Source organism: Alosa alosa, chromosome 2 (genome assembly GCF_017589495.1).
Source record: "Alosa alosa isolate M-15738 ecotype Scorff River chromosome 2, AALO_Geno_1.1, whole genome shotgun sequence".
NCBI classification, from domain to species: Eukaryota; Metazoa; Chordata; class Actinopteri; order Clupeiformes; family Clupeidae; genus Alosa; species Alosa alosa.
The window spans coordinates 17,308,622-17,333,691 of NC_063190.1; the positions used below are offsets into that span (position 1 = coordinate 17,308,622).

At 45.0% G+C, this 25,070-nt stretch overlaps 1 protein-coding gene across 9 annotated transcripts in view; it reads left to right on the forward strand.

The window, feature by feature from the left end:
* The window catches only part of tcf7 (transcription factor 7), a 39,247-nt gene extending 16,283 nt beyond the window's left edge, over nucleotides 1-22,964 (forward strand). Inside the window, exons 4-13 of one of the 9 annotated variants that reach the window (XM_048268930.1) lie at nucleotides 8,252-8,381; nucleotides 12,680-12,767; nucleotides 15,056-15,142; nucleotides 16,318-16,437; nucleotides 16,940-17,102; nucleotides 18,331-18,438; nucleotides 19,166-19,213; nucleotides 21,008-21,062; nucleotides 21,482-21,554; nucleotides 22,685-22,964. In XM_048268930.1, the coding sequence (XP_048124887.1) occupies nucleotides 8,252-8,381; nucleotides 12,680-12,767; nucleotides 15,056-15,142; nucleotides 16,318-16,437; nucleotides 16,940-17,102; nucleotides 18,331-18,438; nucleotides 19,166-19,213; nucleotides 21,008-21,062; nucleotides 21,482-21,554; nucleotides 22,685-22,958 (1,146 nt within the window). In that variant the 3' untranslated portion in view covers nucleotides 22,959-22,964. Of the gene's footprint in view, nucleotides 1-8,251; nucleotides 8,382-12,679; nucleotides 12,768-15,055; nucleotides 15,143-16,317; nucleotides 16,438-16,939; nucleotides 17,103-18,330; nucleotides 18,439-19,165; nucleotides 19,214-21,007; nucleotides 21,063-21,481; nucleotides 21,555-22,661 lie in introns of all 9 variants that reach the window. The other 8 variants (XM_048268939.1, XM_048268947.1, XM_048268963.1 and 5 more) reach the window with 8 other exon arrangements.
* The last annotated feature ends 2,106 nt before the right edge of the window (nucleotides 22,965-25,070 follow it).

Genomic DNA, 25,070 nt, shown 5'->3' on the forward strand with positions numbered 1-25,070 from the left:
ATATTAAGAATCTTTCAGGAGCCCTCACAGGTGAGCGCCAGTGTTTTCTGTCGCCAAATGCTTTTACTAAAGGGCTTGTAAGTGAGAGTAGAAACAGTGTATAGCTTGTCGCCCAAACATGCCAGAGATAACATGGCAACGTTTTTTCCTTGTCATTCTACATAGGCCTAAATTGTAGGTTACAACATCATAGATAAACTATAGATATTTATTTGTCATAGTGCCCTCCAGTTTCTGATTAGCTTGATGCGTATCCATCTGTAGAATGTTCCTTTCTCAACCCAAACCAGTAACGTGAAAGAGTGCTGCTCAAGTCTGCTGAGGTTCTCACAAAAAGTTCTGAGAACTTTGACCAAATGTAACTTGGCTCAGCAGATGCCCGTTTAGCACCCCCACTGACTGACTGCATTCAGACATCTCTCTGGGTTCATCACCACTGCTTCCTTCCCTCCGTTGCTTTAAGCTGACAGTGGGTCAGTGCGAGCCGACAAGTCAGACTCTGACGAGAGCACAGTTTGTCATCTGGTGCAGATTTCAGAGCAGTCAGTCAACTCGGCAGTGGGGTAACCATGGGAACGGCATGACTTCTTCCTGGTGCAGCGAGAGCCCAGCCCAGCTGGTGGTCTTCGGGGGGGCTGGGTGGGGTGGGCGTGGGGGTGTGGTGGGACGGTGGTACAGTGAATTAATCAGAGGGAATAAATTATTAGCCTACATGAAAAGCCTGTATGTCCCTCTCTGGAGCTATGGTGAGTGGTGCAGCTTTTTGCAACTTTAGATTTTGCTGCAAGGGGAACGTTATGCACAATTACAATGTTGCCATACTCAAGGTGTGACTCATTCTAAACATTTCTTATCTATTAAAAAAAAACAGCATTAACAGCATTTCAAACACATTCCTTATCATTTTTCCAACAGAACTTTAATTTCTCTTGATTATAAAACCACAATAAACAATGTTTGATTAAGTTTGACATCCACAGTTTTGTAAGTTTAAGTAGGTTAGTACTATTTATCATAGTGTTTCAGTGAGTAACATTTTGTTGTAAGTCACACACACACACACACACACACACACACAGATGAGTGCTGGGCATAACCACCCCCTCCCCTTTCCATCCAAGCCTCCAAAAATTCTTCCGCTTTTATCTCTGACTTAAACTCGCACATCCACTGGCCAGAAAGATATGTCAAAGTGTCCCAAAGGTGCCACTGTTTGTAAACACATCAGAAGGAAGGCGATGTTAGTCTTGTTTGCAGCAGACCAACCGCGGGCGCATTGCAGTTCCTGAACTGCACATGACCTGCACATCAAAACTGACTACCTCCACTTGGAATCATGTTGCTTTCAGCATCCCTGTACTGTGTGTGTGTGTGTGTGTGTGTGTGTGATATGTGTATGTGTTTGTGTAGATTGTGTGTGTGTGTGTGTGTGTGTGTGTGTGTGTGTGTGTGTGTGTGTGTGTACAACCACACTTCCTACTCACAATCGTGCCTCTCCCTCACAAGCCTTTGATGTTCCAGCTATTTAATAAAGAGTTCTCTAAGTGGCCTGCAAAGAAGACACTCTTTTCTCCCCTTCATCCCTCCATCCATTCATCCATCCATCTCTGACGTACATGCACATACACACACACACACACACACACACACACACACACACACACACACACACCCTTTCTCCCCAGCAGTTCCTCCAAAAGCTCAAACCTGCCTCACCTCTGCCTGCAGAGCAGTGATTCGCTTTCATCTAAAGAGAGCTCTGGTGCTCACACCATGCTGTAATTATTCCCACCGTCCCGTCGCTCCCGGCAACGCTGCTCGGACTCTGCCGCACCGCACTGCGCTGGGCTCCACTACTCTGCCTGCTCTTTTCCTCCCTCTCTCCCTCTCTCCCTCTGTCTCACACTCTCTATCTCTCTCTCCCTCTCTCCCTCTGTCTCACACTCTCTATCTCTCTCTTCCTCTCTCCCTCTGTCTCACACTCTCTATCTCTCTCTTCCTCTCCATCTCTCTCTCCCCCTCTATCTCTCTTTTTCTCTCTTCCCTGCCATCTCTCTCTTTCTCTCTCTCTCTCTCTCTCTTTCTATATCCCTCCCTCCCTCCCCTCCACTACACTCCCAAAACTCTCTCCTTCTATTAAAGAGAACCTGCAGATGCAAGGAGGCTCTGACCTGTGTGTGTGCTTCCTCCCATTGTCTGCTCTCTGCTCCCCTCTTCTGCTTTCTACTCAGGGCTTACACTTTTACGTCCATCACATCTCATCACAGACTCCTGGAACAGACCACAGAGCTCAGTGTGCCCCTGGACATGACCTCTCTCCTCCTTTGATGGCCCTGAGCAGATTACTTATTTTAGACGTCAGCTGCAAGCTCTGAGGATACTGACTTTAGTCACATTGACTCTTGAGTCATTTTGGCAGATGGTTTTATCTAAAGTGATTTTCAAGAGAGGTCCAATGCAAGCAGAGCAGACCCCCCCTCCTTACCACCCCAATAAAGCAGGTTTAAATTAGGGTTTTTTGGTTCTTGGCATGGTATTTTCCACTTGGCCAAGAATGACAGTTTCAGAATGGCGTGGTGAATTTGACCAAACGCGGAGAATTCAAAAGAGGGTTTCACAATGACTCACAAAGCTCTTTTTGAGGGTAATTGTTTACTCAGCACTAATTTCACTAATTTTTGTCGCACACTGTGACTTTTGCGTGTATTCACGGGGATCTTGAGCAAACATTTTCAATGTGATTTCCCTCGTCCACCCTTCTCTGAATTGTCATTTACCCTAACGCCAACTGTTTCTTCCCCCAAGGTGACTTTTGGCACGTTACTCTCTCTCTGCTTGCTCTTGAGTTATGAGCTTGAATCTACTTGTTCTCACAGAAACAAACGGCATATCCTACGTCACTGTAATCACTGTATCTCACCACTGTGTTATTAGTTCCCCTTCTGGAAAACCACCAGGCAAACAGTTTGTCTCTTTAAACGAGCCTCACACATATCTCATGAATTGTGTTGATAACCACATAGAGAGGGAACTGTTTCCTCTCCACAGGATTTATGACATTTGCGGCACTTGCTTCACCCAAAATTGTTTGTCAATATTTTGTTTTGGTTTTATGATTCACAATATAAACAAGACCATCCGTCATGTTTTTGGTTGCAGTACAATAAGTCAGTACAATACAAGGCAACTGCGAACCCTCATCAACATTTTATGACTACGATTATTTTTATGATGTATCCTATTTCCTTTCAATATACTCCCATTACTGCCTATTATCTAGCTGATTTTTTTACAACAAACCATAAGACTGTAAATGTGGGAAGGGGAAAAAGCAAACTGTGTTTTTTTCACACTGTATATATAAAAATGTACCATTGTAAGTGCCAAGTTGGTGAACTTGGCTCAGAATAGAGAGTTCCCACACCACGGTTTATGCTTTGTGATGCAGTGACAGCCTTGTTCTTCCAGTACAATACAGGACAGGCAAGTTGTATTTCATTTTATTAATCTGTGGTGTAATCTGAATAAAGGTCTGAAAAGCAGCGTGTGTATATGTGTGTGTGTGTGTGTGTGTGTATGTGTGTGTGTGTGTGTGTGTGTGTGTGTGTCTGCCTGCCTGCATGTGTGTTTACACATGACTTTGTTGTTATGTCTGCATCAGCTTTGATCTTCCCTAAACCTCCAACTAAGTGGCGCTCATTTGCTTAAACTTGGAGATGTGGAATCATTTCCAGATTGGCCACAGAGTGTTGCTTCATTATGGAGTGGGCATATATAGGGGACTCCTCAGTACACACACACACACACACACACACACACACACACACCCACATATACACATGTTTCTTTTCCACCAAACATTTAAACCAAGTCGACGAAGAGCCATGAACAAACCATGACCAGCATCCTTCTGATTGATGCACTGGTTTCAGGAGTCCTGCTATGCTGCCATGCTTTGTTAGATTAATGACTACAACAATTATATAAATAAATCAATTTATATGTATATATATATATATATATATATATATATATATATATATATAACTTTTCACTCTTATTCAAAACACCCACTCGACATTCATAGGCACACACACACACACACACACACACTTGGTCTCAATCACTTTCTCACACACACACATAGTGAAAGAACATGGATACGGTCTGCTTGAGATCACTGGAAATTTTGCATGTTTCATTTTCATTCAGACAGGAAGTCGACTATGCTCTCAGTTACAGTAATCATAAACACAAATATTGTGTTCTTTCCAAGCTCCAATTATTGCCTAAGGAACACACACACACACACACATACATACAAATACACACAAATACACACAAATACACGCACACACACACACACACACACACACACACACACACACACACACACACACACACACACACACACACACACACACAAACATTAGAATGCACGCATACAGCATATTCTTTTAATTGAAAGAGTAAGATTTTCAGAACTAGTGGGAGATGTTTTTCAAGAGATATGCCATTCATTTTTGTCCCTATCGTCCAGGGGACTGTCCGTCACCCCCAGCTTCAGCATCTGTCTCTCACTCTACTCCTGTGATAAAGTGAATGAGTCACTCTGTCGCAGGCGGAGGGATATTTACCCTACGCTGGCTCCCGATGCTGGGCTAGGGACTCCACCTCCCAGCCCAACAGTGGCACGAACAACCCCGCTACTTTGCTCCCTTTGAACGCTGCCATTCACATCTGCTTGGGCTGCGGTGAAGCCTTCCTTGAGCGTGCTGTCATTTACTGAAGCCATTTGGAAGACATTTAGATTTACAACAAAGCACCAGCAACTACTACTACTACTATGATGTTTGATTTGGACAAAGACCTTCTGTTTGTTACTGTTTTTTTTTGGTTTGGGTTTTCTCAAACATCATATTGGTGTGTTTGATCCGATTTTTTTGCATCTGATTTGGTATACTTGTGCTCATGCATGTGCTCCGTGAACTCCCATTTTTATACAGAGAGCAGAAGTCTTTTAAAATGCTCATTACATGCCAAGTGTACACACTTGTTCATTTAGGAAGACATGTCTACGTGGTGGACTGAATTTGAATACTTAAAATATTTTTTATTTTATGTAAAGGATGCATAAAGCCCTCAGATTAGCTAGATTTAATAGGAAAAAAACTGTGAACGGCAGATGTTCTCTCTGTGGCCGAAACTCCCTCCCTCAGTTCATTTTATCTTCATCAGCACCTTCCTTGTGCGTCTTTTCCTGTGAATCTGTCAACCTTGCTCATTCACACAGTTCTTGCATCTCACAGAGAAACATTGTTCAATGGTGTTGGCTGTGTGAAGCCATATTGAGATGTTCAGAGATTACTGTCAGATGGCCATCGGTCTCCTGTTCATAGATGTTCCTGTTCAACTCATCTGTGACCCAATGACGTCTCCTGTGTGAAACTTATTGTACATTTGCTAAATCTGATTCTTAAAAAGAGATATCAAAAAGAGAAATGGCAATACCATTCTAAAATCCAGATCAAGAAGGTGAAAGGCCTTGGATATGTAAGCAAAAGGAACATCAAAGCAGAAATGCAGGCAATCCGTTTAGATTAGCAGGCTAGTGCAAATAAGGCCTCCATGCATGACCTTTTTAAGTCTTTTTTTCTATCTAAAATGAATGCACTGGCAATAGAGATCAGTGAAACTAGCCATGGTTTTGGGATGGAGGCAATCCGGCGCTGGATTGGTAGACTGAGTGTGAGTGGCAGTTTCAAGAGAGGTCCTGAAAATCCAGGCTTGGTAAATGAAACAATTTAGCTGCCTCCTAATGAGTTCATTTGTTTGTAAGGTCATCCCAGGACAAAAATACTGAAGACTTTGAGGTTATATCTTTTTTGTGCATCGGAGACATTTGACACATTTCAGCTGCTGAAACCCTTTCATAGTGCTTTTTTTCAACAAGCTGTGTTTTCTGGGGCACATATGTTGCTGTTGCCTAGTGACTGAAAAACATATGCAGTAGATCTTACATTATTGATTGAGTGATTGGTTGGTTAGATGGATGGATGGATGGTTGGTTAATTGATTGATTGATTTATTTTTTTGTGAGTCTTGCAAAATTTTATTACAAAGTAAATATAATTTTGATCAGGAGGATTCTGTCCTCAATCATTGTGAATGTCCAAACAGGTGAGAAAAAACCTTTGTTGATAGTTTATTGAAATTTACACAAGTATTTCAATAAGCACACTTTTCTTGAAAAAGATGTTGCCAGATGCTTTTGCATTTAAAAGTATGATGTATAGACTTTTGGCTGATACTTTAATTTAGTGTGTGTTTCAATACGCTTGAGGCCTCGACAGTGTCAAAATCAGTAACGTGACGTCATTAAGTGGGGCGAAAATCATATTTGTTTAGAGGGTGCAAGGCAAATGATGAGCCATAAATGTCTGCTTACTTAAATAGATTAAAGACGACACTCTGAAAAGCTGCTCTCTGTTCTTTAAAGAACCTTTAATTTCCGCTTCAAAAAAGCCCTTCCATTTGGCAAACCAAAGAATATATTATGGCTAAAGTGTTTCATCTACATAGCAAATTAACACCAGGTCTATGGGGTCAAGGCATGCCCTTATTGGCCTGTTTAGAACAAGCGCTATTACTCTCTAGTGATCTCTAAAAAACACCATTAACTCTTTTATTCAACACCAGATTTGTCTTCAGTCAATGACAACATAAAGGCAATAAGAGTATGCTAATAAATCTCCTTTCAACTGGAATTAGATTAGATAGTTCATGAGCGTGTTGTGTTTGCCGTACGTAAAAAGCTCTAATGTTTAATGAAGATTTTTTTCTTTGATGTTACGGAGTCTCAAGATTCTTTTTTTAAATACTAAAAGTGTGTGTGTGTGTGCGTGTGTTTCTGTGTGTGTGTGTCTGTACGTGCGTGTGTGTGTGTGTGTGTGTGTGTGTGTGTGTTTGTGTGTGTTTGTTTGCACACTTGCATGCATGCATTGCTTTGTATCCTGAGAAATGTAATTAGCATAATTGTGTGTGTAGGGAAGGGGCCTGCGCGGGGTGACTGATGATTACATGTTTTATTGTATCACATTTTATCTATTCAAGGCTGTGTGTTAAAACAAGAAACATGGAAACCACTTCAAACGTTGCATACTTCCAAAAAAAGTAATAGATCTTAAGGAACACAAGTATAAAATGGTGTTTCTATAATGCCATACGGAAATGGTGCATAAACCTCAAACCTCAAACTGGTGTCTAAGCTCCTACTGAAACTGGCCAGGTCATTAAATCAGGGTGTGTGTGTGTGTGTGTTTAATGTGACACTGGAGCAAGTTTTTGATTTCAGTCTATATGTTCCTGTTCAGGTTTAAGATGTCTTGGTGGTTTGATATGTTATGCAGTCAGATGTGTGGTGGGAGGTTTCAACTGTGGATATGCTGTGTGCCGGTAGATGTTGGTGAGCCCTGGCCAAAAATGATAACATGCTTACTTTTTAAAAAAGCAGCAGGGGGACTTTGAAAAATAGAGCTCACCCACACACACACACACACACACACACACACACACACACACAGTAGTTCTGGAATGGCCTCCCCTGAAAAATGACTTCTCAAATGTGTACGGAATAAACATCTGCTAAATTGTTCCAAATAAACACATACACACACACACACACACACACACACACACACACACACACACACACACACACAAATGGTTTTCTCTCCTTCTCCCCATCTATCTCATGCTCTCTACCCCTTTGGCTGACACACTCATACACACACACACACACAAAAGTAATTATGGAAAAAAAAAGAGGTTCCGCATTTGGAACTGTGTCCAAGAAATGTGACCACCTCCAACACTGTAACCACTTTGACATATCGTATGTCAAACAGCATGTTGTAAGCATTAGGAATAACTCGATTTCACGTAAGTTATTGAAACCCATTTGTAAACAGAAACATGAAAGCAAACAAGCTCTCATGCAGTCGGCCTTGATCATCAAAGACCTATCGATCAAATGCGCCCCCTCCCAACCCTCCAACCCCCCCACCCCTCCCCCAAAAAAACAAACTCATTCACAAGCAAGTCAAGCAAGTGAAATGTGAGCAAATGTATTCAGCATACTCATCTGCAGCCGCTCCAACCCTTCTTAAAATAACACTGTCTTGTCTTGTCCTTGTGTGTGTGTGTGTGTGTGTGTGCGTGTGCGTGTGCGTGTGCGCGTGTTTCTCTGCAGTCCAACAAAGTGTCTGTGGTCCAGCAGTCTCACGGGATGACTCCTCATGGGATGCTGCTGCAGTACCCCAGTTCTGACCACTTCAACCCTAGCCCTGCACACCTGCCTACGGACATGAGCCAGAAACCAGGTACGCTCTCCTGCCCTGCCTCATCCCCCCTCTCTCCCTCTCTATCTGTTTCTCTTCCTCTCTTTCCTGCTGTCTATCCCTCTTTCCCCCTCTTCTATCCTTCTCTCTCTCTCTCTTTCCCTGTATCTCCCTCTTAACCCCTTCTTCCCTCCTTCTCTCTCTTTTTCCCCCTCTTCCACCCTTCTCTCTCTCTCTCTCTCTCTCTCTCTCTCTCTCTTTCCACCCTCTTCCACCCCCTCTCTCAGTCCCCTCTGTTTGTTTTCCTGCTCTTTCTCTTTCTGCCTTCTCTGTCTTTATTTCTCTTCACCCCTCTGCTATCTGTCCTTCTTCATTTCTTACTTTCATCTGTCCCTTCCTATCTCACCTCATTGTATGGTCCACCAGTGGACAGTCTTATCTAGTTGAGATTAGTTTAGTTTATGAAGCAGTTTTGTGCAGCAGCCCAGATCCCACCACCTCACTCCTCTCTCTCTCTCTCTCTCTCTCTCTCTCTCTTTCTTTCTTTCTTTCTTTCTTTCTTTCTTTCTTTCTTTCTTTCTTTCTTTCTTTCTTTCTTTCTTTCTTTCTTTCTTTCTTTCTTTCTTTCTTTCTTTCTTTCCGTTTCTCTAACCCTCCTCTTTCTCTGCCTCCTCTCCCTCAACCTTCTCTCTCTGTCTTTCCTTCTTTCTCTTTCTTTCTCTCTCTCTATCTCTTTCTTTCTTTCTTTCTTTCTTTCTTTCTCTCTCTCCTTCCTCTAACCCTCCTCTTTCTCTGCCTCCTCTCCCTCAACCTTCTCTCTGCTCTCTTTCCTCTCTCTCTCACACACTCTCTCTCTCTCTCTCTCTCTCTCTCTCCTTCCTCTAACCCTTCTCATCCTCTGCCTCCTCTCCCTCAACCTTCACTCTCTGCTCTCTCTCTATGTCTCTCTCCTTCTTTCCCTTTTTCTCTCTCTCCTCTCTCTCTCATTTTTCCCTCTTTCTCTCTCTCCTTCTTTCCCTCTCTCACACACTCTCTCTTTCTCTCTCTCTGGTGGTTGAGTGGTGGCTGCAGCCCAGAAGGGCCATCCTGCCCGAGAGCCTCCCCCATTCCAGCCGCACTTGAAGTGGTCTGCTCCCCCAGAGGGACTGCTGCCTCAGAGAACCCCAGCCTCACTGTCACCATGTGCACACACACACACACACACACACACACACACTAATACTGTACACACACACACACACGCACTGCATACACATGCACATATGCACACACACACACACACTGCACACACGTGCGCTTACTGCTGGAAGTCATTATAGTGACGTTTGTACAGTCACATACTAACCAGGATGGCCAAACTGTGCATTTACAGTCAGAAACATCAAACAAGCTCACACACACACACAAGCACAAGAGAGAGAGAGAGAGAGAGAGAGAGAGAGAGAGAGAGAGAGAGAGAGAGAGAGAGAGAGAGAGAGAGAGAGAGAGAGAGAGAGAGAGAGAGAGAGAGAGAGAGAGAGAGAGAGAGAGAGAGAGAGAGAGAGAGAGAGAGAGAGAGAGAGAGAGAGAGAGAGAGAGAGAGAGAGAGAGAGAGAGAGAGAGAGAGAGAGAGAGAGAGAGAGAGAGAGAGAGAGAGAGAGAGAGAGAGAGAGAGAGAGAGAGAGAGAGAGAGAGAGAGAGAGAGAGAGAGAGAGAGAGAGAGAGTGAAGTGAGAGAGAGAGAGAAGAAACAAGGGAGGGAGAGAGACAAGGGGAGGGAGAGAGAGAGGGGTAGGGAGGGGTAGAGAGAGAAAGGAAGGGAGAGAGAGAAAAGTACAGGTAGGGCGGGAAATAAAAGGCCTCCTTTGAGAGAAGAGAGGAGAGACCCACGGCTGGAATTCCCCCAGCCTGCCACTCCTGGTCTAGACCAAGGCATTGGGGAGGGGGATCCGGTTTAGCTGAAGGCTGAGTCACACATTAATGACATGCTTCAGGTCACACTCCTCTCCTGCCTCTCTCTGGCGTACAGACAGACACACACACACACACACACACACACACACACACACACACACACACACATATACCTGAATCCAGCAGATTTGTCAGAACAACGTGTGAAACCACAGCACATCTGTGTGTCTCTGAGGCTCTGTCAGTCTACAACAACATTCACACCTCAGAGTGCAGGCGGAAGCCCAGGTAGGCAGTGTTCTGGACAACACGGGTAGAATGCATCCTCCTCAGTGCGCGTAGAGGGCTTTTAAGGTGGTCCTGTACGTCTGCATCCTCCTCAGTGCGCGTAGAGGGCATTTAAGGTGGTCCTGTACGTCTGCATCCTCCTCAGTGCGCGTAGAGGGCTTTTAAGGTGGTCCTGTACGTCTGCATCCTCCTCAGTCTTGTAGAGGGGCTTTTTAAAGGTGGTCCTGTCGTCTGCATCCTCCTCCAGTCTTGGCATTAGAGGGCTTTTAAGGTGGTCCTGTACGTCTGCATCCTCCTCAGTCCTCCTCAGGAAGCCTTTCACCTGTTTCTCATTGTTTGCGTCATGGCATTTTATTTATTTATTTTTATTTCAAAGGATGTAGTTCAGGAGGGATGCAGATTACTAATACCAAATATTCCATACTTCTGTTACCATAGATGGTTTGTTAATGTTACTGTACACTACTGTGTGCATTAGTTATATCATCCAGAGGAGGGCTGCATATTGCTTCTGCATTCTGAGGGGCCCCGTATTCAGGACCATTTATTCTGACAGCTGTCAGTGGAGTCAGATAGCCTACCTTGGCCCGTAGCCTGTGTTTTGGGACTTGGCCATCTTCTCTAAATGCTCCCAGGATCAAAGAAGGTGAAACTTCTGAACTCCGCCGACTGGCGCTCTCACGTAATCCCGCCACCCCCTTAACACACACACACACACACACACACACAGACACACACACACACCCAACCCCTCCAGACTCCACCACCATGTGATGTAGTCACGTGTGGGGCGAGATCCGGCCCTCGGGGTCAGCTGACGAGCACGCCCAAGCCTGGCCACCCTCCACACAGCACCCAGTCTCGCCCCATAGCTGGACACCAAAGGCTCTCTGCTTTGGGTGGGTGTCAGGAGTGTTAACACAGTTTCTGTGTAGTCATTTGGGCTCCCATTGGACCTTTTGGTTTCAGAGTGAGTGCAGTATACATATTACTTTGTTGTTTCTAGGTATTGTCATGGTGACACAATACAAACACACTTTGAGCCCATCATCAAGACAACTACAGCATACTGCACACTACTACAATATACTACAGTATATTCATTATTAATAAAGACCTTAATCAGTTATGCTGTAAAAGCCTTAATGCACAGAAAGTCCCTTTTTCAGAACTCAAGTAAATGTATTGCTAATCATCAACTTTCATAAAAGCAGAATAAAATGCACCTTTGAATCATTTTAAAACTATGGCACATCTGACTAACTAACTGAGGGAGTATTTGGGTTTTGCCATATGATTTCTACCAAGAATTAGAAGACGTTGGTGTTAGTGATAGTGTTTTGAGATGGCTTGCGTCAGTCTAGCGAATGTGAGGTTATTGAGGCCTGCTGAGGTGTTTGGTTGTGTTGTGTTGTGTAAGTCAGTGGGGGTTGGGGGACAGCGTAGGAGCAGACTGAGTCAGTCACATTCCAGTCAAGCAGATTTATGGATGACAGAGACCAGAAAACAGACCCAGAGCAACTGCAAATTACAGTTATCGGGCAGCATTCTTCTGTTCAAGTATAGGGTGCCTGCAGGTTGGGCCTAAGTGCAAGGTGTTCTCTGTTGACAAATGACTTCCTTTTAAAAGCTCAGGAGCCATGTTTGGTGTGTTTCTTGAATGAGACTGGAGGCCCAGCGAATGCGTCAAAGGAACCAGATTGACTTCTTTGGCAGTGCTGAACAGTCAGAAGTTGCCAGTAAATGATATGACGTGTATGAGCTTTATTTATTTTCATTGGGCCCTCTCTCATGTTTTCTTTCAGACTGATCTCATTTTAATTGGAATAAATAAAACGCCACACTCAATGCTACACTAAAATCCTTCATCCACTCTTTCACTTAGCTGTGCGAGAAAAACTCTGAGGTACTTTATCCCAAATGCGCTAGTGCGGGAAAAGCAAAGACCATTCCCAGTATCCATGACAACGTGACCCAGTTGAGTGGCTCTGTGCGTTGAGCCCAGGGCCTAATGTTAGGTTCCCAGGCAGGTAATGACGCCCTTGCTGAGTCAGGGGTACCTCCACCACCACCACCCCCACCCAGTCTCACCCTCCTCCCCAACTTAACGACCCCTCTCCTCCTCTCCACCCTCCCCCTTTGCTCTCTTACCCCCTCCAGGCGTCCACAGGCACCAGTCCCAGGATCTGTCCAGCTTCTACTCACTTGCCCCTGGGGGCGTGAGCCAGATCTCCCCCTCCATGAACTGGTAAGTCCCATTCCCCTTCTCCTCCTCTTCAGGGTCAGTGGCCCAGCCTGCCCCCTATCGATCAGCCCAGTCCCATCAGAAGAAGCCTGCATGACGTGTGTGTGTGTGTGTGTGTGTGTGTGTGTGTGTGTGTGTGTTGTGCGTGTTGTGTGTGTGTTGTGCGTGTGTGTTGTACGTGCGTGCGTGCGTGTGTGTGTGTGTGTGGGAGCATGTGTGTGTGTGTGTGTGTGTGGGGGGGTGTGTGTGTGGGTGTCTCAGCATCGTCATCCTCCTCACATGTGTTCTCTCAGGGCCCTGTCTTGGCTGTAGACAGTAAGCCAGTGGTTGCCAATCATTTCTACTAAGAGCATGTAGGGCTACAGGGTTTCCAGTCCAACCAAGCAAGGGCAGCACTGCAGATTTCACTCCTAAGATTGGAACTGTGCCAGCCATCCAATGGCTGATAAGTCTAGTCAGCTGTGTTTGCTGGCTTGTAGGGATTAAAGAAATACTCAAAAAAGGAGTCCGCACACTTGTTTGATTCTTTCCTTTCTTGCTAGCATGACAAAATAAAACGCAAGAAAAGAAAGAATCAGACTCCTTGTGCAGACTCCTTTTTTAAGTATTTCCTGACAGAATTTGGTTCTGCGTCTGGGATGTGCTCAATTAACTCTTTCAGCAAATGTACAGATAGAAGACCTGTAGCCGCCCTGTTCATTTGTGGGTGAGAATCTCCACTCCTGCAGTAAGCAGTGGACAAGCCAGATCAAGAGGGAGGTGTTGACAGCCATTTTATGCGAAACAGAGGATTATATCTCATCCCCATTAATTTATTGCTATTTTGTATAAAGCTGAAGAGCCATCATTATGTCTGTGATGGTAGCTATTACACAGAGTGAATAAGACGTCATCTGTTTCCACACCATGTGTTGGATTCTGTTTAGTTAATCCCTTTGTTTGTCCAACTTGCAGACAAATGGAGTATAAAACAAGACATATAAAACATTTGAAGGAGAAATGAAAAACTTGCACTGCTTTGAGACACAGTCGTGCCATGTTGTAATGAAGATAGGGCTTTTTGGTTACCACCGAGGAAAAGAATCCAAGCCATTGTGTGAGCATGACAAACAAAGCACACATGAAGCACATTGAGCAAGGGCCCCCTATCAGGCTCCCAGTATTGATTCAGAAGAGTTTTGCCAATTCAGACACAGACACTGACTGTCTCTAAGGGTCAACTCATGCTCTTAGTTTATCATAATCTTCTTAGCAGAAGATTATATGTGTATCTCTACATTCTCATTCAAGTGTGCAAAGACAGGCGATATGTGGGTTTTTATTGTTAGAACAACATATTGTTACAAAAATCCTGACTGTCATACTTAGTGTTCCGTGTAATTGAGAGTAGAAGAATATGGTTGTTGGCCGCAGATTCCTCATGTAGTGGCTTAGTTAGAGCCTAACAAATCCCCGTCTTAAATGTAATGTGGGGACCTAATATTTCAGTTATCCCACTTGGATCCCATGTATGTGTCAGGCCAGTGTCAGTGTTAGCAGGCAAGTGTTCACTGGCAACGCATAACCCCAGTCTCTGACACAGGAAGTGACCAAAGCTCAGGGTCTCTGTTGTGTCCTCTGTGTCCTTCTGATGAGGTTAAGGTGTCAGAACCCCCCACCACCACCACCACCACCAAACACCTCCCAATGGGCCGCTGTTGGGCAGAGATTAGCAGATGTATCACGTGTGTGTGTGTGTGAGTGAGGGAGGGAGGGCCGAGGATGAGTGCGGGTGTGTGGGTCTGCCCCGACGCCACTCACTCACACACGCACGCACGGCTAACAGACACCTCCTGGCTGGCTCGCTGGCTGGGTGGCTGGGGATGCCGAGGCAACAGCTCGTCCATATCAAAGGCCCTCGAAGGCTGGTTTGGTTGATGGACTTGTGCGGCTCACCGCAGTGGGGCCTAGTCCACACACACACACACACACACACACACACACACACACACACACACACACACACACACACACACACACACCAGGTTCCAGATGCCACCCACGTGCTAGAGCTCAGCATCCATTGTCCCCCCCCAAAGACTGTATGCCTGTCCCAGGTTTTCCCTATAGACTGGGTCTCATTAGACACAGATGTTGGGACTGGCCGGGCTTCTGTGTAAGTGAGTGAGTGAGTGAGTGAGTGAGAGCACGGACCATGCTGTCCCAGGCACTACCCCCACCTCCTGCCCCCTACTGAGCTCAGCTGAACATATGCGTCTGTCTCCCCCTCCACCTCCACCCCCACCCCGCAGGCAGCCTCAGCCTGTGTACCCGCTGTCCTCATGTGGGTTCAGGCAGTCTTACTCCTCCAGCCTCCCCAGCAGCTCCTCCTACCCCAGGTACAGTATGTGGTGTGTCCGGTCCGCAAGCAGCGGCGGTGCCCCCCGTGCGCTGTGCTCGTGTCCGTGCCTTGCTGGCCGGTGGAGGATGCCCCTCGTGGTCCTCCCGATGCCCCCCCCTGCCTGCTTGTTGTGTGTCTGACCCCGCCATCAGCCATCCCAACGCCTCCTCGTCCATCTGGATGCCACGCCTTGCCCTTCACCTCTGATCCAGCGTTGCTACATCAGTGCGTGTGTGTGTGTGCGTGTGTGTATGTGTGTGTTCATGCTTTGCGTGGGTCTGCCAGCCGCCTCGCCAGAGACTGAGTGGGACCAGCAGGAGACATCTTTCTCTCTCTCTCTCTCTCTCTCTCTCTTGCCCTCTCTCTCTCTCTCTCTCTCTCTCTCCTTCTCTCTTTCCCTCTCTCTTTCTCCCTTGGTCCATGTCACCAGTGAATTATGCCCTGGCTCCGCAGAAAAGCGCCTGCAGTTCATTGTTGTGGCTTCCCTTGTTAGTCTCCGGCTCCATCACGAAAGCCCTCTTTCCCTTTGTAGCTCGACGGCGGGATTTTTTATGCGAACAAATCGTGTTCGCTCATTCACTATCAGTAATAAATCCAAGCTGTGGAAATGGTTTACTTCTCAACATCAACAAGACGTCAGTCTCACGCATCTTCCTCCAGCTTCCCGTTATGTTACCATAGTGGTGGCGGCTTTCAGCTTGTTTTGTTTTAAACTAAATCTATAAAGAAGAACGAACTCAGAAGGGAGAAGGGGAATTATGATGATTTTTCCACTGGAAGTTGGTGGGTTTCATGTTGTGCTTTTGAGCTATGCGCGTGAGTCCGAGTCGTGCAACATGTTCCGAGGCAAGTTTGTGTTTTTGTTTGGGTGGATTATTGAATTTACTGCGGCAACACTGAAATGACAATGTTTTTTTAAGGTGTTAAAAAGGTATGTATGGAAAATAAAACAAATGTTGCTATGGTGAGTTGATGGTCCACACGAAACACTCCAGCTTGGTCCTGCTGCAGCTTCCTTATGCTTCCATGTCTAAAGAGCGCCATCTAGTGGAACAATCAGCAAATGTGTATGGCAGCTCTCTGTGTGTGTGTGTGTGTGTGTGTGGCTGGCTGCTCCCATAGCAGACCTGTTACAGTTGTGGAGAGGACCATAACTTTGAGTCCCTTCCGCAGGTTCTCTCATTCTCTGATGCTGGGACCCTCCGGTATGCACCCCACAGGCATCCCACACCCTGCAATAGTGCCCCCTTCAGGCAAACAGGAACATGACCAGTACGACAGAAATATGTATGCGTGAGTATCCCACCCAGATTATAAACAGGTTATAAACAGGTTATAAGCCCAAACACAACTAAATACACACAATTAAATAAATTTGTCTCATCAGAAAAATGTGCAGTGGTCTCTTTATTTTTTTTACAGAGCTGTGTATATATATATATATATATATATATATATATATATATATATATATATATATATATATATATATATATATATATATATATATATATATATATATATATGTATATATATATATATATATATATATATATATATATATATATACAGCTCTGTAAAAATTAAGAGACCACTGCACATTTTTTTTTCTGATGTCATCCTGATTTGCTGAGTGACAATCAAATGAGTCAACGGTCATTCAAATCAAATTTGCAGCGGTCTCTTAATTTTGAATATGACCGTCAACCCATTCAGAGCTGTACGTATTCTATAAAACAAGAATACGGGTCATACAGAGGTGTCATGTTGAATGTGTTCTCCACCCCACCCACAGCAAACCCCACCCAGAGCCCAAGAGAGAGAAGGAGCCCAAGAAGCCGGTGATCAAAAAGCCGCTGAACGCTTTCATGCTCTACATGAAGGAGATGAGGGCCAAGGTGATCGCCGAGTGCACCCTGAAGGAGAGCGCCGCCATCAATCAGATCCTGGGGAGACGGGTGAGTGCTAAGAGGGTGTGTGTGTGGGGGTGAGTGCTAAGAGGGTGTGTGTGGGGGGGGGACGGGGGTGAGTGCTAAGAGGGTGTGTGTGGGGGGGGGGGACGGGTGAGTGCTAAGAGGGTGTGTGTGTGGGGGGGAGTGCTAAGAGGGTGTGTGTCGGGGGCCGGGGGCGAGCGGGTGAGTGCTAAGAGGGTGTGTGTATGGGGGGCGGGGGGCGGGGGTGGGGGGGGGGTTGGGTGTTACCCATAGGGCTGGACCCATCTCCACAGTAATGGTCTGCAGAGGGGTAAAAATGTCAGATTAAGGAAGTTCCCCATTAGTTTTTGCAGTTGCACCAGAACCCCTTTTATTTGAATCCCATGCTTGTGCTTAACCAGCTCATATCACCCATTCACAATCTTACTATCCAAATCAGGTGGTGTATTGAAACTACTAAACTCACTGTCTTTTAATTCCTGGAGCTTTAATTCCTGAAGCCACCCCCTGGTTGTAATCGTGAGGATTGCACTGATCAGCCCCATCTGATTCCCCAAACTTCTGTCCGACTGTGTCCCGGTCTTGCATTTACAGTGATGGCCAAAAGTATTGGCACCCATGCTAAAGTTGACTGAAAAGAGGAATATAAAATCATCTTTTGGAAATTGATCTTAATGCCTTAAGTGAAAAATGAGGAAATATCTAACCTTTAAGGACACCAATTTTCTTAGTGAATGAATAATGTATCATAAATAAATACATTAAATTGCAAATAAATTAAATTGCAAATAAATGAATTAAATTGCATTGAGCTCAATGCAAATCAAACCAGCTAATAGGCTAACTGAAATAACACCATGCCAACTTTATCAGGATGCACAGTATTCTGGATCCATGAAATAACTGGCCTTTAAAAATAAAAATCTGCCTGTCTCTATGGGAATTTAACATAAGGGTGGGAATACTTATGACCCCTGTATTTTAAGGAAGAACATTTATTTATTTATGATACATTATTCATTCACTAAGAAAATTGGTGTCCTTAAAGGTTAGATATTTCCTAATTTTTAACTTTAACATTAAGATCAATTTCCAAAAGATGATTTTATATTCCTCTTTTCAGTCAACTTTAGCATGGGTGCCAATACTTTTGGCCATCACTGTACACTTACGTAGTACATGTATTTGTGTAGCTCGCTGACCGTTTTATCCGAAACGACTTACAAGTGCCTGTCTGTGCTTGATTCCGCAGTGGCATGCCCTGACCCGTGAGGAGCAGGCCAAGTACTACGAGCTGGCCAGGAAGGAGCGACAGCTGCACATGCAGCTCTACCCCAGCTGGTCCGCCCGGGACAACTACGTAAGTGACCCCCATAGCACGTCCTCTTTGTTTCCTCAGTGGACTCTCTCTATGTACCCACCAAGGGTGGAAATTAGTTTTTAAAAATGTCTACCAGCCACTGACAAATTCATTAGCCCTCAACAGTAAATCATTTATAGTCTGAAATATTCCATCCATTTTCGTATTTGAGCATCATTTGGCTGGTGGCTGGTGCTAATTTCCATCCCTGGTCCCCCACCCATAGCTGTGTGGCCGCAACAAGTGCATCCATTTTAGAAGGCTAGAAGATTTCTGATATTTGTCTGAACTAACTTAAGATCAGTGAGATGTTTGTTTGTCTGTCTGTTTGTTTATTTGTTTGTTTTCCTAATGGGTTGTGGGTCAGTGGTAGACTGCAGCTGTGGGAAGCGGAGAGATCTGTTTAGAGTTTAAAGCGGGGAGTGTTAAAGCCATTTCTCCGTTCTGAGATCATGTCTGCTCTGCTGTCGTTGCATGGCATGTGCCTCGGCATTATGTTTGTATGAGTGGGAGAGAGTCCCTTTAGAAAAATGCTCAACCCCCCCTGCCTCATCGCCAGCTAAAAACTTCAGATCACAGATTACACAGTTATATCATGTAGTGTAGTAACGAGTGCCCCGAGTAGATGGCTTTGTGTCGCTGTGTGTGTGTGTGTGTGTGTGTGTGTGTGTGTGTGTGTGTGTGTGTCGCTGTGCTGAAGTGTGAAGTGTGTGTTGAACTCTTTCAGGATGCAGGCCTTAGAGGGGCCGGGGAGGAAAAGAGAAAAGCTGATGGGGTAGGGCAAACATTTTACCCTACTCTGGCTCTCTACTAACTGCAGGGGGGTGGGCGCTTCTGCTTGCAGTCCTGTCATGGGTGGAGGGTGGGGTGGGCATAGAGCTGTCCCAATACGGCTATGTGTTGTTGGATCATGATACTATTATTTGTGATACCGTATCAATAATTTGACCTCTAGTGTCTTCCTTTAAGAACCATAATTACTTATTTATCCGTGTAGTCACCATGGGTTTCTGTTGACTGTTAATTATTAATGAAGAACATACTTGGTGCCTGTATATTGCAGTAGCACTGAAATTACAGACTAAGGTCTTCATATCCATCATATCAAACAAGTATTTTTGTCAATTTGAAGCAATGAATCACTATTTGGCAGTACTATTGTGGAATACTTTTGTGACGTATCATGATATGGTATCATGGGGTACCAGTGGCCAGCTCTAGTGGGGTTCTAGAAGAGATTCAGAGGAGTTAAGGGAGTTTATTTATTTACTTTTTTTATTTTACTTGCTAAGCAGCTACAGTTCCAACCCATAACAACAGTCATCCTAGATATCACCACCGTCTGACGACAGTCTTGACGTCAGACAGTGTCACCCACACGGGGACCGTTACAAAAAACATTTAGCGGGTACAAATCTCTCGACACCTACTTCAACCTTTTCCTCGAAGACGTCTTTGGGGTTTTGTAACATTTGCAGGATGCCTGTCTTTCATTTTTCCTTTAGTTTCAGTTTGGGTTAGCTACTGATGCTGGTGAGGTGTCGCATGGAGCTTTTGTCTTGGCAATAAGCACATTTTATTCAGTCCAATGAAATGTGATGTAATGCTGCACGTTTTAGAGCTCAATCAAAGAGAATGAAAATACACTAATATTGTAATGAACTGAATTTTCATGTGATGTGACTACACACTAGCCCTGAATGCTACAATGCTGTCATTGTGATTTTGTGAAATGTACTTGAAATCAAGTGGTGTGTCGTAATTCAGGACATGAGAGAGACAGACAAGAGTTTTGGTGTGTCTGGCGTGTTCGAGACGTTACCTGTCACCCCAACAGGAAGTGAGGCGTCCACCCACGGCGTTCACAGCCGGGATCACGCTACCTTTTTTTTACATTCACCACACACACAAACACGCACGCTGGCTGGAGGTTTAAGAACCAGTGGGTGGAACCTGCAAGTCTCGCCTTGCACAGTGCAGCTTTACCCCTGGCACTTTGATGCCAGCCTCCCTCCCTCTCTCCCTCTCCTCACACAGAGATTTCCTCTCTCTCTCTCTCACCCCTCACCTCAGCAAAGCTGCGCTCCTAGAACAGAGAGAGTTCTGTGGAAGCACACATTAAGGTTTTACTTAGAAGTGTTTGATGAAGGGTCCCATGTAGAACCCCCTTTTGGAACCCTTCCAACTGGGCTTTTTAGGTACTGCTCACCGAGAGGTGTTCAGAGAAGGGCTGTAAATGCGGTCCCCTCAGATCCTCGAGGGTTCTGCCTGAAATCCCCTGATGAAGGGATCTTAAGAGAACTTTCATCACCTCTCAGCTTTAGAACAACACACCCCTTAGATGACCCCTGTAAAGGTTCCTCATTCGTCACCTGGAGATCTTGGACTTTTCTCTGGATGACTTACCATATGGCTCTTAAGGATAATAAAGTTTTAGCCACAAAATCATCAGCTGAAGAAAACCTGCCTTAATTTAGATTACATCCAGAGTGCAGTGATGATTATTAGCAGCAGTCCGGTACTAAATAAACTTGCTGAGTCATGCTTGATTGTTTTGTCACTCCCTCAGGGAAAGAAGAAGAGGAGAAAACGGGAGAAGCAGCAGCAACAAGACCCCAGCACAGGTACGGGCCCTCCACTTCCTGTCCTCCTAGAGCTTTACGGAGGCAGAAATGTCCAGTGAAAAACGATGGATGGACGCATGGCGAGCTTTTTTAGCTCTGTGGAGACGCTCTCCCTCTCTCTTTCTCTCTCTCACTCTCTCTCTCTCTCTCTCTCTCTCTCCCTCCCATCTATGGGTGTCTGGTGTCAGGCCTTCCTGCAGCTCCTGCTCTTTCCCGATTCTGACTGGTTGTTTATGTTCTCCTGCATAAGGGCAACTAACCGTCTATTCTCTTATTGCTTCCTCTTTCACCCTGCCGCCAATTTGACACTCTCTCCTCTCTCTCTCTCTCTCTCTCTCTCTCTCTCTCTCTCTCTCTCTCGCTCTCTCTTTCCCTCTCTACTTGGTCTCTCTCTGCACCGCATGCTGCCTTGTGCTCAGACCCCGGCTCTCCTAAGAAATGCAGAGCTCGCTTCGGCCTCAACCAACAAACGGAATGGTGTGGTCCCTGCAGGTGTGTACTTCTCACTCTCTGCCCTCCCCCCCCTCCCTCCACCCCTTTTCCCACCCTGCTCTGCCATGGCTCTGGGTACTGCTGTGCTCTGTTCTGCATGCTGTGCATGCTCTGGTCTAACTCCACATCGCCCTCTGCTGTCCACCATAAAGTAATGCTGTTTTTTGTTTTGTTTTGGGATTATATGAGTTAGTCTTTTTCTAAATCTAAATTCCCATCTATCATATGTGAGTCACCAAGGCGAAGTATTAGGAACAAACAAACAATCCGTATTGTGTTTATGTGAAGCCAAATCAAATATCAAACTAAAACCATATTAAACTGTAATAATAGGTGCTTGAGTAAATGTTGCTTCATTGAGGCGCTCTGATAAAGCCATGCCCAGAGTTAACGCGACAACATCAAGCCTCACATGGCGTTTATGAAGAGCCACCAGTGTAGTGTAGTGTAGTGCATGGGCACACCCTTTACACACTATCCAGGGCATTTCTCTGAGCTTTGATGGCACGTCTCGCTGCCACATCTGCGTCTCACTTTCTCTCCTTCATGCGGTCAGGCGGAGCCACAAGTGACGCTGAGGCCTTTGACATTTAGAGAGCAAGCTCCTCTCTCACTCTCTCTCTCGCCCGCTCTATCTTGCTCTACATCCCTGCCTGGGCAAAGGCCCAGTGTTTGCACCTCCTCTGTGGTGAGCGAGTGACTCACACCTAGTGCTCTGGTGAATGTAGGCTTCTTTGATGTGATGCTGATAGGGTGTGTGTTTGTGTGTGTGTGTGTGTGTGTGTGTGTGTGTGTTTGTGCGCGCATGTGCGCTCTACTTTGATTCCGGCGTAGATGGGGAGAGGTTGTTGGCAGCAGCCGATGTTTTTGTTTCCACTGACCTGAGAAAGCACAGCAAGTCCCCGCTCTCAGTCACTGGGTGCCCTTGGTCCCTTTCATACGGGCCCCAGTCTTGAGTTTACACATGGTGATACAACTATAGAATATATTTATGAATGAACTTCATCAGTGATTGAGCTTTTCAATATGCCATTCATTTGTTCTATTGTGGTTTTCTGACTTTAAGTTTCTTATTGGTGACATTTTACATCCACGCTTTATTCACAGATAACTCTCTTGACTGTTCCTAGGAGGAAAAAGAAGTGCATTCGCTACCTTCAAGGAGGACGGTGCGTCAGCCCCCATTCTTCCGATGGAAGTGCTATAGACTCGCCCTCCTCCCCTGTGTACCCCTTCCAGCAGCCGCACTCCCCCAACCCCACCCCTCCACGCCCCCTCTCGCCTGCCTCCCCGTCCAGCGGCTCACCACCCAGCAAACGACGCCACCCCCTCCACCCCCACCCCAAACTACACGGACTGTCTATTCAAACTTTAACCAGGCAACACAAGTGTCCGCCCCAATAGTCCTGAGCCCCCCCCCCCCTTACCCCCCACCCACACTAAGCACCCATGCCTCAAAATTGCCCACGCTACAGCTGCCGCCACCCTCCCCCCCCTCCTCCCCCAACCCAAACCAAGGGGGGAAAGATCAAGCTGCACCCTAATGCAAACCACTCATACCTGGAAATGGCGAGGTCGCAAACCACCAGAGTGGCCACATCACAGATGCGTGTCAAGGAGGACCCAATTATACTCTGCGGTTAAGCCCGGGTTTCAAATGACTTGCCAATGTTTTGGCTGATCGACCACTTCATGGTGCTGTGATGTTTCTTTTTTTTCTTTTTGTTTTTTAAGGAGTTTTATCATGTTTCTATTTGCTGCACCACTCTCAAAATCATGTTTGATACTAAAAGGATTTACCGTCCAAATTCTACTCCAGACCAGCATCCAGAACAGCTCTTCCAAAACTGGAGTGCTAAAGTGGTATAAACTCTAGCGCTTAAGAGATTAGCATAACAGCTGTGTTGGGAATTACAAGTGAAAATTGTTTCAACTTCAAATGGCAAGATTTATATTTTCAACAGTCAAACTGTTAATGCTTTACCATTCTCATGTCTTCAGTTACTTGATGTTCTCAATGGAGGTCAGACTTCCAGTTCACAAAGTGGTTATGATCACTGAAGTCTTTTAAAATGTCAGTATATACACTCCAGTAACCCAAATAAACACATCTGTACAGCTTCTTGCAGCTTCTACCAGGTTTTCCATTTAAGGGGTTTAGTATTTCCTTTTGTCTCAGTATCTATGGCACTTTCTCACCGAATAACTTGCATTCTGGATTGGCCAACCAAAGATTCAGAAATTTGTGTTGGCAGTCTTATTTGGTGTCAAGGGAAAGATTTTTCTCCAGTTCATATAAAAATATTCTCTGATCATCCTCAGACTGCTTACCATGGAGCTGAACCATGGTCAGGTCACTGAACAAAAAGGACTTTTCCTTGCCTGGTGCAGTTTACTTTCATTCCATTTCCGTGTTTATTATTTGACCATTTGTCCGAATATGTTCCTCTCTGGCCTGTCAAACTCTTGACTTTTCAGTTGTTGTAAATCTACGTTTTATAAAAGTTGGATCTCTTGATACAGTATATAAGTAAAAAAAAAAGCTTTTATATGTTTAAAACTGTTTTTAGTTTTTTTGTCCCACAAGCAATACATTTCTATTTTTTTTGTTTTGTTTTGAAAGTAGTGTTTCTATGTTTCAGTGTTCTCAGCCTCTTGTTTCTGAAACCGCCATTTTGAGATGATGTCGTTTACCACTGCCACTGTGTGCATGCACTGCCTTAGTTTACCAAAAAAGACAGCTGACTGACAGACATAGCTTTACTCCTAAGGTCATGCTTGCACACTCACCCTTGGAAAACAGACGGTTGCCAGATGGAACAGAGATAAAAGCTGCAGATAGACTGGAGTAGCTCTTTCCACTCGACCAGCCGTGCTCTCTGATGCTAAACAACTGTAGGTCCTTTTTTTTAAACACTTCTATGTCTTGCTTATGTGTTCATGATTTTGTTGGATGTATATTAAAGTATTTTGAAAATGTGTGATTCTTATTGTGAGTTAACAAGCAGAATACAAGAATGACCCAATGGGGAATAACCAGGGACCTCTAAAGGAAGCTAAATCAATGTCATTCATCATAAAATGTATGTTTATACATTTGTGACATTATGTAAAAAGAGAGAGTACACAATCAGGGTTTTGCAGTTACACAAGGGCATTTCTGACTGCAATATTTTGGATTGTTGGAATACTGTATGCATCAGAGAGACCACTCCAGAACACATCAGTCTGACCGCTCCAAACGTTCTGTACTTCACTTTATCTTCCTTCCTTCAATTACAGTGGTTGGTTGCATGGTAAATTGGCAGACCCAACCGTATACAATAACAGTAACAGGCAGAATAAAAATCCAAAACTGAAACACCAACATTTTTATACAAGTGCTTCCAGTTCAGAGTGTCTTTCAATTAATTATATTCAAGCTTCATTAGCAAACCCACAGACCCCCAAAAAAAAAAAAGATCTGTCCTAAAACTTCCTAAAAATCAGTAAACAAAAGGCTGTGTTATATAAAAA